The sequence below is a fragment of the Salvia miltiorrhiza genome, chromosome 8 (assembly GCF_028751815.1).
Source record: "Salvia miltiorrhiza cultivar Shanhuang (shh) chromosome 8, IMPLAD_Smil_shh, whole genome shotgun sequence".
Taxonomy (NCBI): Eukaryota; Viridiplantae; Streptophyta; class Magnoliopsida; order Lamiales; family Lamiaceae; genus Salvia; species Salvia miltiorrhiza.
This window is the reverse complement of record NC_080394.1, coordinates 2,436,817-2,454,213: the sequence shown is the minus strand read 5'-3', so window position 1 is coordinate 2,454,213 and position 17,397 is coordinate 2,436,817. Positions and strand designations below refer to the sequence as shown.

Sequence of the window (17,397 nt, the reverse complement as noted above, 5' to 3'; positions counted from 1 at the left end):
GTTTGCTTGATGTGTTAAAATCAGATACTGAATTGTCATATTTGCTATTAACATTAAACAATATTAACTTACAACAACAATAATAACTTATAAAAATTACAAAAAGGAGTGACCAAATTAATTCATCTATTGATGAAAAATAATTAGGAATCATCTACTTCCCTTCAACAATAGCATGCTCTTATCATCTTCAAATAGAAGCATGCAAGAATATATGTATACTTACCTTTTTTTTTGTCTTTTCACACAAAAATGACTATATCAGAATCTCCTCCTTTATGATACCCATGATTTCTCCTTACTTTTCGACTCTGCGCCGCCTTCGCCGGCTTTCGAGCTCCCGGCTGCGTCTCTGTTTTCCGAGCAACCTGCGCCGGCCTCCTCGTCCCCCACCTCAGCAGTATTCTGGTCGATCTTATCGCCCCTGTGATCAGTTCCGGCATCGAGCGATCAGTGCCGTGAAAGCAATGGAAAAGAATAATCAAAACTACCAATTAGCTCAAACACATTATCCACTGTGATGGATTGAACCATTTTACTCTTTCACTATTATCCACTGTGGCACAGATGGTTAAGAACGTAGGCTCGATGCTACTCTCGGGAACCGTATCCCCCGTTTTTAAAATTGTGGACGAATAGTAGATAATCGTGCCCACGCAAAATGAGATTTGAGTGCAAAAACACGTAAAATGTAGACAGATGAAGGCAGCGAGTAGGGTGACCGGAAAACATGGGGACAGAGGTCGGATCTCGTTTCTGTACTCAAGTAGCGAATCTACCGGGAGAGAACCCTAAAAAAGATTTGCTAGACAGTCTCGTTCGTATCATGCAACAAAATGTAATTCTAGTTAACCTCCACATTCATGCTAATAGTGATCGCGGACAAAATGATAAACGCAACATCACTTAGCAGAGTATGTGAAAACGGCATAGGACAGCTTTTCGGGGGCTTTGGTTTTCGACTCCAGGTAACGACTGAGAAAATGCAGGGCAGAGAGAGATAAGTAAAAGTGTGAGAGAAAAGAATCCATACCCTGAATAAACGACTAGGCCGAGGGCGACAGCAGCAAAGGCTACAAAGTACATCCAATCAACCTAGAGGGAAAAAATGAATTTCAAACTTAGAATCATCATAGGGAGCAGATTGGAAATAAATAATCAGCATTTTTTGGTTTTTGTGTGTGTGTGTGTGTGTTCTTCCACACCTTTTCATGGTAGGCGAAGATCCGAATCAAAACAGCCCACATATCTGAGGTTAGAAGCGACAAATTAAGCATTGTCGATCCACTTATCTGCAAATGAAAAGTTGTGTGAGAATGATTCCTCAGAAATAGTGTATACAAGGTTTATTGAATAGATAAGGTGATAAGAAGTTCGAGATTGGAAACTGTTTTCGTTGTCCGTATCCATTCAGCCGAAACATTCACCTACCTTAAGTAAGACGGGGACTCCAGAGTAAAACAGAAACATAGCAACAGAGAATCCGACAAAAGGAAACGTCTGCAACAGAAAACGAGTAATGTTATTAGTTCGAGCTATGCCAGTAGCATGACGATCCCTAGTTCATGTAGAACGATAGAGAGAGCCTATTTTTAAATTTACGTTAAATTGAGAGCTGGGGACTTCAAAGCATTTTTCAGAAAGAGAAACCAATCAAAACCAAAATAACTTTCTCAGCATGGAAAAGAGCATTTTGTGCTCCAAATTTATCTGAAGCACATACACGTCACATACAGAACAAGAAACAATGCCTACTAACGTCTCTCGAGTTTCTCTACGGTTTATTTCATTCTCAACATCCCTGACTTGTGTATGGTTCATATAGGAGCTCGTGCCAAGTTTTTTATATGATAGATAGAAGGAGACGGAGAGATAGAGAAGGGGGTTGGGGGCAGTACCGCTCCTGTCGTCCAGTGAATAGATCTGAGTTCATCACGTTCGAGTACGACTCTGCAACACATTGTCACGAAATTTCAGTCAGACCAGTATGAAGAAACTATGCAATGAAGAACTGCAAAGCAAGTAAAAGGGGATACATTCATACATTTGGACAGCACTGATAATCGCACCAAAAAACCCCAAGAAAGCCATAAGCTCGACCCTGTCGGCACTTTTAACAAAATATTCCTGCAAACAAAGAACACGGTACCTGAGCCGGAAAGGAAAAAGAAATACATTTACGAAGAAAAATACTTCTGAACTCCAGACGGATCAGTTCCCAAATATAAGGAGCCAAAGCAGCAAACAAAGGAATAGTTCCGAAAGCTACCTACCTCGCTGACATTACTAACACCGTAAAGTGTGGCCCCGGCAATAACAAGCAGATCGCCCTTGATAGGGTTGCTACCACCTAAACAACAATAAGTATAAGATCACAGCCAGAAAGGATTGCACAAAGATGGGCACAATACCTACTTTAACTTGAACGAGATATTAACTGGAGCAATAGTTTTAACACGGGAAAATACAACTTACTTGATCTATCTGCAGAATGCACATCAGAGAAAACAACCACTACGAGACCAGCGATGCATATTACAACACCAGCAAACTTCTTAAACCGGTACTTCGTCTTCAAAAAGAACCAGGTGAGGAATAGGACACACGGGATGGTCCAACAGTCCAGCAGCATGACGCTCGTAATTGATGTATACTGATATGCCTTCACCACTGTCGCATCAAAAAGGACTTTAGTTTATTCTTCAATAAGCATGAAGAAGGGATTATATACTTCCAATAGTCCTATTCTTATCAGAGTGTTTACTTTCTAGTTTATCAGCTCGAAAAAGATGTGTTCGTGTATAACTTGTGTCCTAGATGGGCAAACACTTGTTGGTGCCATTAGTTACATATTCATCACCCGACCTAGCAATGTGGCATCCAAGCCTTACCGATATATCCAACGCACTTAAGAAAACATGAATACAAGATCATTTTAGTTGTTTTATGTCTAGTCTTGAAACATATCTCAAACAACGAGGGCATATTGATAGATACTTACCAAGAAAATTGGCTTCCACATCAACCACTCCGAGCAATATGTAGTAATACCATTTTGCCTGCTTATAGAAAAGAGTTGAGAAAACATGTAAAACCAAAATAGTTTACTCATAAGTCATAAATATTTGCTGAAAGTACTCTGCAGAAAAAAGAGTGATAAGAATCATAGCTAAACTCTATAAATTTTAACCCACATTACTAAATTTCTTCTCCGAAATAGAACATGTGATAAATGGGAACAATGAGCTTGGAGAGGGAAACATAAAGGGTGCCATAGATGAAAAAAATATTAATCAATCAGAACATCACCAAATAGTAGATACTATATCTTCAACAAATCGCAACAGGCAAAGATTTAATAGTAACGATTTCCAGCAACAAAAAATGTCTTATATGCTAACACTCTGAGCTCAAATCGGCATATTTTACGCCATGTACAACATTTAAACAGCTTCAAGCATGAAACATATCTAAGTTTGAATCTTCCACATGATGCTCATTGCTCAAAGAACACCTCATTTTTCTCACTTAAAAAAAAGGCTAATCGCCAAAACGATCTAAAAAGGAAGAACAGTGGCACTACCAGCTAAGCAAGAACAACAAACACATCATTAATCACAAAGCAGCTTCAAACTGAATAAACGAATTTAACCGTAAAAAAGAATACTTAAAGTTAACTGACCTTGAGAGCTTGCCTTCTACAGAGCATAATGCTCCCATACACCAAAGCCAAGAGCACATAGTTCAAGAAAGACTGAGAAGTTGGAGCATTAATTCCTATAGTTTTGAGACAAAAGAGAGAAATTAGAAAATAAATACAGCTAAAATCAAGGTACCAACCAATATTTCCAAAAACAGCAACTTTTTCTGCATCAACCTATATACTATAATACAATGAAATACCTAATTTCAAAGATAGGTATCCATAAATACTGAAGCACAGATGGATCTAACTCGAACCCACGTCATAAAAGCCAAGAAATCTCAGAAGAAAACAACAAATTTGATCGAGATGGAGAAACAATGATGTTATTTATCATTATCTTTAAAAAATAAAAAAAAGTGAGAGACAGAAAGCAACCTCTTTTCGCAAGTTCCGAAGATGAGAAACCAGTGGAGGTCACCAAAAGAGAAAGCAACTGTCCTAATCCAAGTCCCACCAATGTATTCTTTGTCCAAAACCCATCCAAATTCACCATTTTTCTTTTAAAATTTTAGTTTTTTACGCAGAAACTTGGCAAAAATCTCAAGAAAAATGATGAGAAAGAAAGAGGAAAATGGTTCTGAGCAAACCAATAAAAATTGCCCTAGAACCTTTAACAACTGATGCTACATAGCTCGATTAGATATATATATAGATATATAGATGCAATGATTGGTGAAAACAGCGAAAATTTTCAAGTGGAGAAAACTGAACGGCTGTCACAAATTCTCAGATGCTTTATCGTCGTTATTCCAAAAATAACTACAATTTCTCACATCATATTCATAAATAATCAAAAGTTATGCTTTTGAACTCTTGTTTGACTGTAATATTTATATAATTGAAATACGGAACTCAAAGATTCTTGCTTTGATTCGAGCTTTACAGTGACTGAGCTCCAATTAGAGAAATTCGATATACAGGAATAATCAGAATAAGAATAAGCATAAGAATAAGAGTGTTTTTTCATAGAAGTTTTTGAGTTTTGGGCAAAAAAAATGGACCACTGATATAGCTTAGTACATATTCTATAATTGAAACGACTGAGTTGCTCTTTGAAGAAACAATTTTAGAAAAAGACAGCCAACTACTTTTTGGTGGAATCACACACTGACACCTAACATTCATTTTAGATTTTGAAAGAGATTTTAGATCAATCTTGGTGTTGAATTGTTGATGATGTATCTATCAGAATAAGTATCCCTAACCGTGTTAAAACTCCTATATGAAGTTATTTTGTATGGAAAATCAAAAGAATACATAATTTGCATGTGATTATCACATGGGATTACACTTTGTTTTGGGAGAGACATGCATAAATGAAGTTTGAGGAATGAGATAGTGGAATACATAATTTATACTCCCTCCGTCCGCCAAAATTATGTAAAAATTACTATATTTGGCGTCCGCCAAGATTATGTCACTTTCCTTTTATGGCAATGGTCCCACCATCTTCTTTAATATTTTATCCTTACTAACACTCTTTATTTACAAAAAACTCACTCAAAATTCAATCTCAACCACACATCTCATAAAGTGGTGGGACCCTTTCTCCACTACATCAAAATCATCACTAATTTTATTAAATCTCGTGCCCAAGCAATTTTACATAATTTTGGTGGACGGAGGGAGTAATATATATAGGGGTTGATTATCGTAAAATTACAATTTAAAATGAGAATTAGGAACATTATATTCACGTGTAAATTTATTGTATTTGCCATGAAATTAATTGCATTTGAAAAACAAATCGTTATCTCCAGAATTTGAACATATGTGCTGCATTCATCCATCAAGTTGATGCATTCATCGTAGATCTTTACAATCGAAGGAGCTGAAAATAGTTTTACGCTCTCAAGGTTATCATTTGAACATCCCCCTATGTTATGACACAAAACGATGTTATTTTTAATCTTATACTTTTATTTTTATTTTTTATTTGATGAAATTCAAAGTGAATTTTTCTTCTTCAAATTATTAAAACACAAAACGACGTTGTTTTCTGACATTTAAGTTTTAAAAAAAATACACCATGACTTTCACCGAACCACATCAATTATTTGGAGCGAAAAAATAGACGAACGATTCAAAATCGATAATTCATGATTTAACAAAAAACATTTTTAATAATTATTATTTAAAAAATATTTTGAATTTTAAAGTGAAATTTATCCTTTATTTTCCATGGCACGCATTATGCATATTGTTGCATCAAGTAAGGTTAAATAATTGTTTAAATTGGTGAAATGTGTAAATAAAATTAAATAGTGGTGGAATTAAGTATTTTTTTTTTTTTAACTCGAGTCAAAAAGGCATCTCGTCGACTACAAGCCGCATAATGTGGACATTTTACACCTTTTTTGGGTTGCCAATTTTTTTAATTGCCCATTTTTTAGTGAATGAAGTAATTAAAGTAATCAATCTTTTTCTTGATTCTCATTCTTTACTTTATGTTTATGCTTCTAACACTATTGTATTATTTATCACTAATAACACTTTTACCCTAATTTTCTTCATCTTTGACTTACCAAAAATACCTCTTATAGTGCGTGCTTGGTCTTTTCTAGGTATACTTTTTTGTGTTTTTTTTTTTTTTTATTTGATTAAATGTTAGGCACATTTATATATGCTAGTTCTATTTAAGATTAATCAAAATGGAAAATACCAATGAAGTATACAATTAGTTACCATAAAATATACTCCCTCCGTCCGCGATATTGTTTCTACATTTGTCATTTCGGTCCGTCCGCGATATCGTTTCCACTTTCATTTATAATTGTAGGGTCCATATAACATTTTATTCTCTTAATCTTATATTTTCATCAAAAAATGTCTTTATTGTGGGGCCCAAACTCCACTCACTATAATATTCACTATTATCCACCACTTTTTTTAAAATTCACGCCGTCCACAATGTGAAAACGACATCGCGGACGGAGAGTAGATAGATAAATAAACATAAGTCGTAATAACATCGCTCATCACAAGTTTCAACCAAAAACTCTTGCATAATAATAATAATAATAATAATAATAATAATAATAATTTCGCAGTGTCTCATTATGATATATAAGTCCATACAAATTGTCCAACTCAAATGAAAGGTGAGAAAAGATTAAGGAAAAGAAGAATAATTACTCAATTTCTCAAGAAATATATAGTATTAATCAATTCAAACTCAAGACTAGCAAACATTTTCCTCAACTATTCCAAAAAGCTAACTAAGAAACAAAAGTAAACACAAATGGAAATTAATTATATGCATATCATAGCAAAAATTTCATGAATATGGATTTAAGAAATTGAGAGAAATATATGATATCTGACCTCTCTTAGCCAATTCAGAAGATGCAAATCCAGTGGCAGTGAGGAGAAGAGAGAGAAGCTGTCCCAATGCAAGTGCCCATAATATTGTATTTTTCCTCCAAATCTTGTCCAAATTCTCCTTTATACCTCTCATAATTCTTTTCTTGTTTTTCTCATATTTTTCAACCTAACTCTCAGAAGTTCTGTGAATGCCAGAAAAGAGAGAGAAAGATATATCACTATAAACCTTGAAAACATCTATATGAAAAGCATATACATACATGAAGAAAGTAAAATATAGAATATGATTTCAAAGAGACATTTTGAATGAATAATGTATGGTTGAAGCTTGAAAGTGATTGGAAACTTGATAATATCCTTTTCGTTTTGTCAATCGGCAAACTGAAAAAATTCGTTGTATAATTAAATAAAATAAGCAAGTGAACAAAGATTTATATTCCTTTCGTATAAGTTAAAAGTGTATAATGTCAATTAGTTTAAGGGTGTGTTATCTTTTATTGATAAATTTACCATGAAAAATGAGCGATAATAAAAAAACTCTCTTTAAATCTCCTCTTCCTTTTCGCTTATTTTCTACAAAAGATAATTTCATCATATCTCATTCCTTATTTTCACTCCATAAATGGATAATACTATCCCTGATTTTTTTGAGTGATAATATTATCCCAATAAAAAGAAGGGATGAAAAATGGTGAAATTCTCTTTTATAGAAATGAGATGAAAAACGAAAGAGATTTATAAGGATAATTTTTTGTTTTCAATCAAAGAAAACACACCCTAACAGTTATCAAAGGAGTGAGAGGAGCAAGTTGAAAGTGTATTTTCACAAAATCCGATTAGATCTGTATTTAACTTATAAAATATCTGCATTTTCGTGATAAAGGATTCGAATCCTATAGGGGCAATAAGTACAATGTATTTATACGATCATAAAAGTGCAATTACTTTATACGTTAAATGCAGTCACTTTATAGTCAAGTTTTGTAGGCAAGATTAATTCAAGTCGTTCACTCAAAGCACATTATGGATTTTGGAATAATCCAATTACTAGCTTCTTTATACAACTTTTACAAGTGACAATTTTTCTTTTGCTTATAATTGTCGTTGTTGTTGGACGAAAGGAACAGACCACCAACAACCCTAAAGCTCATCTTTCACCACCTCAAAACTTGTCTTGTTAGAATAGAAATAAACATAGTAATCTTTTTTCTCACAGTTTTTTACTTTTTTATCCAAGCAATCTCAGAGTTTGAATGCTTGAAAACATACCACTAGAAAGAGAATTGATGTAAGATGCATAATTTGATAGTGATTGGAAAGTTGACAATTAATCGGTATATATAGATTTATTAAAATGAGATGGAATGAGAAAAAGTGAACAGAATGACGTATGATACTTGAAAAACGGAACCAAAAGAATAACTAATTAATTAATTATTAGTTTAATTTCGTTGATATCCAATGCATTTAGGTCAAAGTCTTCAATGTGTATAATATAGTACTCCCTCCATCCCATATGGATAGGTTGATTGTGATTTTCACAAGGATTAAGAAAAATCATTAAAAATGAAAATATATAAGTAAATTTCCTAATATGTCCATATTTATTATTTAATGATATATTAAAGTGGGAGTAAATTAAAGAATTAAATAGGAATATAATAATAAATGAGTAAAAAAACATTACTTTTTATGAAAATAAGTCTATATAAATGGGGCATTCAAAAAAGAAAAACAAGCCTATATATATGAGGCGGAGGGAGTATTACACTTACCCATTCCATAAGTTATTAAAGATAGATATGACAATGCTTTCATATCCGCACATTATTTTTTTTTGAAGAGAAAGAAACTATCACATTATTGATATCCACACATTATTAATCACCAAACATTTGAATGTCACCAAATGTGAATTTGGATCCAAATATGCGTCTTACAGATACTGACTCATGAAATAATCTCACACATTTTTATAAACATTACAAACGACACAAAATTTTCGAACACGAAATTAAAAAAAAATGTATGAGTTGATTAAAAGTGATAGGACCCATGCTTTTTAAAAGATTAAATTTTGTCATTTTTATAAAAATAGACCACTTATAATTAAATAATTCAAAATAAAATATAGACCACTTTTAATATAAGTTAATACAATTATTGAAGGTTACTTTCAATTATAACCCACAAAACCCAACCATATCTCTATAACCAACACACTTATTTGAGAGAAATGCACATAAGCTAATATCTACAAACTCGATTAAATTTAAATCGCCTATTCAAACACATTAAATGCGTCACTTTATTTTAAAGCTCATTTATACTCACATCAGTTGTAAATATTCATACATAATTTCTTAAAAGTAAACGAAAATTTCAAGAATGATCATACCTTTGATCTTGAGCAGTCGCATCAAAATTGAAATATACACCCAGATATGAAATCTCAAAGTTACATATCACAGGGTAAAGTGAGCCTTATAAAAGCAGACCAACTAAAAAAAAACAAAAATTAAAATGGACTTAAAAATACATATAGATTGAAGATATCTTCAGTAAAAAATGAATCAACTTATAATTGACCTATAAATCATCAATATACATAATGAGTTATGAGTCTAACACTGTGGGTATATAAGAGTAAGACGGCAGACAAAACATGTAGCACTTGTCCTATATATCTTCAAAGGTTGAATTCTCCGACCACGTATTTTCAAACTCTTCTGGGGAAGAATCGATGTGCCAGAGAGAAAATGACACTAACCGTACTTCTTCGAAGTGTTGAGATCCGATCACATTTTATTCTTCTTCTTCTTTTCCTAATAAACATTGCGTTATCTTCTGTTCTATATCTTGCACAGACAGTGTCGAAAATACCTGAAATGAAATTTAATGTTCAAAAACACTAGAATGTTAAAATAGAAGAATAGTATGTATTTTTGACTTGCGGTATCAGCAAGGTATTAAAATATATATACAAAACGGTATAGCAGAAATAATACACTTTGAAGCCATCTTCTCACTTGTAACTGAAAATAAAATTTTGTTGGGTGTATGTTATTCTTTATAAACCTCCCACATAAAAAAAAATAATAATAATTCAAGTTGTGATATTTGAGGGGCTCAGGTTCCTGATTTTCGGATCACATCTTAATCTAGTGGTAGAAATCCATCAACTTAATTATTTGAAGGTGCACCAACCCTTAATTTATCAAAAATACAAGAAAATAACTAAGAACAGTCAACAGAGCAGCTCGCGTATTAAATTAAATTGCGCAAACATAGGTCAGTGGACCTACACACATATGACCTGACTACTAACTAAAGGAAATTAAACAAATAAAGTTTTGGCAACTTACTGAAGCAAAGCAACTTTAGGTGGGAAGAAGAGGTTGTCTTTCATCAGGTCCCACACGATGACTAGCCTGGACACAGTAAATAGTAAAACGGGGATGAACATGTGTTTCAGAAGAAAGACGTAATCATCTTCAAGAACAGTAACAGATTGTACCTCCTCATTAGCTCCAGCAGCTATTTCTATGAAGGATGAATCACTTGACCTGGAATAAGACATTGAGAATATGCAGCGTGAGACCAAGATCTTCCTCATATATGAGAATATTTTATAAAGAAAAAGTAAATACCTATGATCATCCTGAACATTCACTTTCTCAAGCACACCACTTGACTCATCATCCTTAACTTTTGAAAGAGGCGAAAAGAACTAAACAAATAACAAGGAAATAGGTAAGTCCCAATATGTATCCATGAAAGAACAGAGATTTCCATTACTTATGATACCTGGTGCATTGAAATGAAAACAACTGAAATCCCCAACATAAAATTTATGGTCAATGTATGGCCAAACATGACAGCAGATGCTATGCCTGTAAATATTGTGGCTACAGTAGACGAGTACTTCTTCAAAATTGTATCTGGTGACATTAAAAAAGCCTTTGTGAGCATTGATTGTGAAACATTAACTATAAGCTATAAAGCACTGGCCTTTTACTCCTAAAATCGTCTTAAAAACCCCTAAATCGTCCTCTTACCAGCATATTTGAAGAAAAAGGAGGATAGTATTCCCTGCGCTGCATTGTTACATATTAAAAGCATGGTTGCTTTTGAGTGTCCTTCTAATATATCAAAGCTGCTAGGACCTGAAACAATTAAGTTGCACTGTTAATTAGAACTGATCAAATTTCACCATCCTATAGTCCTCGGATCTGCAATGCAACAACACCCAAACAGAAGCAAAACCTAAAAAATATGTTCTACACTTCCAATGATACTTGGATGTAAAAGCTTGCAAAAGCTAGAACTAATTTGAAGCAACACTTTGCACCATATCCAAGAGTTCACCTTTTATTACGACAGTTCCAAGAATTCCGAGAAAGTTGAATATAGCGCCATATCCGTACAAAAATAAGTTCTGCAAATTAAAGTGGCAAATTATATGCAAAGAAAAAGTGAGAATCTATTTGTAGGAGACATGCAATATCTTACAGAAAAAGACCATGTACTCAGAAATGGCAGAACACATATTCTGCAAATGTATATATTTAAACCATTCTCAAATATATAGACTCGGGCAAAACAATCCTCACAATTGTAATGACATGCACATTTGACCAAAAAAAGGCTGGCCTATGGATGAGACAATTTAGGCAGAAACCAATGAGAATTTGTCTTTACAGTCAGTACAATTTGTTTGCCACTTTTGCACTCACAGAGAAGAGGATTCTTAAAGAGGATCCACACACATGACAAAAGGGGTAAAAAACAAGCCAGATAAATTCAAGTCAGATACTCTAAATGCCACAGTAAACAAACTTGCAATGTCATCACCTGAAGATAAATGCTTGTGTCATATTGGCTTTTCAGAGCATATTCATTGAAGACTGAGGCCATAGAAGGAACAGTAACCTGTATTAAAGTTTTAAAAGTGAGTTTTGATTTCAGAGAACAAATCTATGGGAAAGCCCAAAAGGAAAATAGAGAAAGTAAATCATGTCTAGGCATACATAACCAGCAGATGCCTTGAATTACTTACAAATATCAAAGTATACACATATGCAACAGTTGTGACTGGAAGAGCCAAAGCAGCGGTGTTTTCAGGTAAGGATTTAAGTTGATTTATGCTGATACCAATCAGCAACAATGCAAGAGCTTCCCACTGCAATTTCGCAACAATGTATAGACATTATTATACATGTTACCTTTATGGCTCATCTTGCAACTCATCAAACTCTTATTTCATTTAAAATCCAGGAACTGCCGAATTGGTGAATCTTCATTTTAAAAAAATAATAATCAAACTTTACCACCTTAGCTTCTCAATCAAGGCAACTGACCTGAATTATTGAAAATCGACGTTTCATAACGACCTTCAAAAGTACAGCAATCACTAAAACCTGTAAAACAGTAAACACGAAAATAATGATAATAAATCAGAAACTCTAATAAAATTAAATAGAATATGGATCGTTGTAACCCTTGTTATTCCACATTGTGTTAAACACAAATAAGAAAGACAATAAAATTCTAGCACATCTAATAATGGGAGCTTCACTAGCTACATACCTTTAGATTGCTTAACATTTTTACTGTTGCAGGGTTGAAATACAGCTGAAAGAAAAGTTTTGCGGATAGTGAGTTAGTAGTTATCCAGAGCATTGTTGCATAAGAAACAAGTAAGAAAATGCTGCTCAGTATTCATTACAGAGACAGTGAAAGCGCATTCAATAAAATCTACCATAGTTTGCATACAATAGGATATAAAGGTACTGCTTACGCTTAATACTTGCCAAAGCAACTATACACCACAAAAAATTCTCTTTATTTGGATAAAGGAGTGAAGAGATCCCACGTGAAATATTCAGCAAATTACATATTTCATAGTAATCCGAAAATTATGTAAAGTAGGATTTTTCTATGACTAAACACTAATACACTATTGCTATCATCCATGGCATTATATAGTTCAGTGCAAGGCGTGAGCTATGGGATCCCTACCAACCAATTTGAAGTAATACCAAACAACAAATAATAAGTAGAGACGTTTGATAAATGTCATATCCTAATGTTGAAAGGCATCAAAATGTTATCCCACCAATCCCAAGTGAACCCTGCTAAGTGCTAAATATATTTTACCACAAAAGAAGGTAAAACCATGCATGAATCATAATGATGTACACATAGGAACTTCCAAATTCCATTCTTTAACAAAAACAGACATCCATCATATATTAGGTTTTCATATTTCAATACTTTGGTTCTTATATCTTGCTTTATGATCTCTTCTTCAAGTGTGGCATCAGTTGGTAGGAGTTGAACATTATTAGAAAAAAGATGAAAGAATCAGCCCCATACACATATAGATGACATAGCTGTACTTCACAATACCTTAAAATATTTTGTAGCAACAACACGTCTAGAAAAGTACTAAAAGTGAAGCAAATACACTACAATTATATGAATTCAAGTTTACCTGCATAATGAACTTCAGGTAATTATTAATAGCATAAAGAAGGGCTGGAACGGCAAGTAGCATATTACTACGAGCAGCCTGCAAATACATATAAATAAGGTAGATGAGTCAAGAAAACATTAAAATGTGGTTGAGGGGAAAACCACAGTACAAGTTGAGGAAAAGAATAATAAACATAATATACAAATATTAATCGAAAAAATGCACTCAATATAGATACAAGTATCCATGAAGCTGAATTTCTATGAAGTTAATTTGAAAGAACCTGAATGAACGTGGAGATTGAGAGAAGCGGCTTCTCACCAGCCTTCTGTCTCCTAGCCTGCAGGAGGGACACAACTCCATAATTATGACAAGGAAGACATGGAGTATGGATTTCACAGTTATATACACCTCAGTAGCCAGCTGTGTGCTAGCACATTAAGATTGTTTGTTGGCTATGCTAATATTCCCTCTTCTCTACATATCAATGAGCCACATACAAAGACCCACATGTGACCACGGATAGAAAGATTTAAGTGCATAAACTATATATTAGCGTATTACAATTTTATAATGATATTTTTGTACGAATTTATCAATACCTCGTGAGAGATTTATATAGGAACAGCCTTTTCGCCAGTGTACTCAAATTAAGATCGTGTAAATATATTAGCAGAGTTTAAGGATTATAATTTATACATACAATTTGGTACTATGCCATAAGGCCCTCATCAAGAATGTGAGTGGATGTACTTGAAATGAAACAAGTTAGGGTGACTCTTATTATTTTCACCAATACCATATGCATTAATGTAATTATTATGTTAAAACATCATCAAATGCTTTTCATCCCTCATAACCATACTGATAAAGTTCCATAACTTCCTATTTTCTATTTTTCATAAGGTTTTTCACCAATCTATATTAGTCATACTGTCCAATAAAAGAAGAAAAGAATTATATATATAATACACTTAGTATTTAGTTCTGTTCATTCTAATAATTGAATGGGTAGACGTACCTGGAATATAAGCATTGCAATTGCAAAAAAAACTTTCATAACCTCCGTCAAAAAGTTGACACTAATGGGGCTAAATGCAAAGCGGCCATCAACCTTTGACATATAAACCAGAACAGGCTGGAAAGACATATCAAACATCAGACAAGGCTTACCGATAATTATGAAACTAGAGACATTAATAAGCATTCACACAACATAGGTAGGATCATGAGAACTTTTGATGCTTACAGTTAGCTTAAAATAATGAAAGGTCTAGAGATACATCATACATGTGTATGCCTGTAAACGGGATTTCTACTGGAATAGAACTACTGCATTACTTTGAAATTTCTTAAAGCTGAGGTGCTTTTGTCAGTAGGAAATGGTTTACAAAACTCTCATAGATTTCAATATTATCCAATGGTATAGAATGATGATTGTTAGAAAAACTGAGATCATTTCTAAAATTCTGCCTCAACTGTTGCAAGGGTTCAGCTTTTCCATGTCTTTAATTTCACATTTCTGTTCACTTCTTTATTCTGAAATTACAGGACTCCTTCTATTTCTTCTCATCAGTCACCAATGATGTGTGGTCGATCATTTCACCATAGCACAAGAAAAACTATAACACACTATTATATCTCCTAAATAAATCAACTAAAGCATTGCATCAACATTGCTAAAGGCGAAACAAATAACATCCTCACTATGATAAAACCATGAAATGCATACCTGTAAACCAACTAGGACACAATCACCGCCAACTAACAAGAAATTAAGCACCCGCTGTTTTGACGAAACCTTGCTCCTATGTCGATCATAAGCTCGCGAAACAGCCTTAGTGGATGGATTAACCAATTTGGAATGACAGACACTGCACTCTATCATCCCGTTCTTCATCAACCAACCACCCCAGGCAGGCTACGAGATATCAACCTGCAAAACAAATGCAAACGCCAATCAACAACCATTTCGATTAAACCACTTCATCGCCACTACATAACTATCACTTCAAACTCAAAACCGGCGATCAAGCAAAAACACCAGCATTGAAACAACAACAACACACGATTACGATGCTCAAACATAGCAAAATTCGAACTGAAAATCCACTTTCCTGCCTCAAACATACACACATGGAAGCTATAACACAATTGATCCAGCTCAGATCACGAAAGCAATAGACGTACCCGCTGTCGAAGAATTCAATACCGGTTTCCGATTCCGCAGCTTAGATCTGAGAGAGGCTGCGCCGCCGCGATCTGAAAAATGCTGCTCCGACCGCAGGGGGATTAATTGGCCGCGAGACTGAATTCAATTCTGTTCAATTCATTTTCCCTCCTTTTATACATGTGAAGAGAGAAGGAGTAGTGAGAGAAAGTTGAAGAGAAGAGATGTGAAAAGGTTTTTGATTTTCAGGATTTTGGAAATTTGGGCGATTTTGCTTTGGATCTAAGATGCAGTAGACCGCTAACTAACATTCGGTGAAAAAAAAATATTCAAAAATTATAAACTTTTCATTAAAGGAAATGAAAAATACATAAAAAATATATATATATATACCAAGAGGGCTAATTTTAGGCTGAAGAGCATTGCCGTTATGTGACTTATGTCTGAAAATTGAAGTGTAATTAAATCGTTAATTTAGCTTGCTTATAGTATATTTAATTAAATTTAATGTATATTTATTAGTTAGTGATGGCCCTACTATGAGTAGCTTTTGAAGTTTGGATTATATTATATTTAAAAATCGAACTAAATTTGATATCCAATTTTTAAAAATTCGAGCTGGATTATGGTAGATTACAAGTCCAGGTTGATTTGCAAAATAAAAAGAATGAAAAAAGCAGATTACAACGATTGATTTATTTATTAGAGTAATTAATGTGTATCATAAAATATTGTGGTGAATGGTGATGATTTGATATTGTAGAAGATTTATTGTAAAGACAAGAATTAAAGAGCTAATACATGAAATGTACATTACATTTTATTAGAGAAATTCGTATTTTGCAATTTGCATGCAATCGTCTTTTAATAGTTGCATTTGATTGATTCCCCAAATTAGGCAATCAGATAGATAATTTATATAGGATGTATAATAATCCCATGGTTTTATCACAAAATTTCCAATTTCGAACTTGCCATTTAAAATGAAAAACCGACAAAATTTTCAAACTTAAAGATAGAAATTTGTTGGGTATGCTAAAAACTCGACCCGGCCCATTTTCTTTTTGTATGGTGAGGCGGGCCAAACGTCACAGGCCCAGTGAGTTCGAGTTTTTCTAAAATATTTTTTGAGATCGTGAATTAACTCATAACCAAAGTTTACTAAAATATTTTTTTTCCCTCTCGATAATGCTTTTTTTGTTTATTACACAAAAGCAATACACTCTCCCCAGAAAATAATTTTGCAAAATTTCATATCATGCGACGAGTAAATTTATATCCCATCGCAATATCTTAAATAAAGTTCAATGCTCAAATCATTATGTATGCTCATAAAACAATTGTGATAATAATTAAGGATGCGCTTACTTTGATGGTAAAATTTTCAATGAAATAAAATGAATAAGAAAAAATGAAAAAATATTAACTTTATTTTTTATTTTTTATCATGAGATGTAAAGATGAGAAAATATTAGAAAATATTTTCACACCTCTATCCTAGGACAATATTATCCAGCATTGATGAAAAAATGAATGAAAATGAACTTCCATATTCCACCATGTTTAGAGAAAATATTCCATCATAATAAACATGTGTAAATTGTGGAAAATGGGTGAAAAATACTTCTATCAAAGTAAACACACTCTAAGTTAGGGCTGGTAAACCGGTTCGGTTAAGGTAAACCGGTCGGTTCAGTTTTAACCGAACCAGTTTACCGG

General features: G+C 33.5%; 2 protein-coding genes across 4 annotated transcripts; both read right to left on the bottom strand.

Moving 5' to 3' along the window:
- Positions 1–25: 25 nt before the first annotated feature.
- LOC130999947 (uncharacterized) lies at positions 26–7,492 on the bottom strand. Of its 3 annotated transcripts, none has more exons than XM_057925653.1 (11): positions 7,031–7,492; positions 3,683–3,777; positions 3,002–3,059; positions 2,476–2,670; positions 2,274–2,350; positions 2,045–2,127; positions 1,899–1,950; positions 1,432–1,500; positions 1,206–1,292; positions 1,034–1,095; positions 26–424 (listed from the first exon to the last, which is right to left on the bottom strand). In XM_057925653.1, exons 1-11 carry the CDS (start codon positions 7,161–7,163, stop codon positions 277–279), a joined length of 1,059 nt encoding a protein of 352 aa, XP_057781636.1. In that variant the 5' UTR covers positions 7,164–7,492; the 3' UTR covers positions 26–276. The 3 variants fall into 3 exon arrangements, with proteins under 3 accessions (XP_057781636.1, XP_057781637.1, XP_057781638.1); XM_057925654.1 differs by lacking the exon at positions 7,031–7,492 and adding an exon at positions 4,082–4,801; XM_057925655.1 differs by lacking the exon at positions 7,031–7,492 and adding an exon at positions 3,904–4,043.
- A 2,062-nt stretch (positions 7,493–9,554) lies between these two features.
- LOC130999945 (CMP-sialic acid transporter 4-like) lies at positions 9,555–16,049 on the bottom strand. The gene is made up of 16 exons (XM_057925651.1): positions 15,699–16,049; positions 15,241–15,444; positions 14,530–14,646; positions 13,792–13,848; positions 13,527–13,604; positions 12,620–12,664; positions 12,391–12,450; positions 12,090–12,212; positions 11,885–11,962; positions 11,399–11,468; positions 11,089–11,196; positions 10,838–10,971; positions 10,681–10,760; positions 10,548–10,596; positions 10,396–10,461; positions 9,555–9,913 (listed from the first exon to the last, which is right to left on the bottom strand). The coding sequence occupies exons 2-15, from the start codon at positions 15,406–15,408 to the stop codon at positions 10,411–10,413; spliced, it is 1,218 nt and encodes a 405-aa protein (XP_057781634.1). The 5' UTR covers positions 15,409–15,444; positions 15,699–16,049; the 3' UTR covers positions 9,555–9,913; positions 10,396–10,410.
- Positions 16,050–17,397: the final 1,348 nt, after the last annotated feature.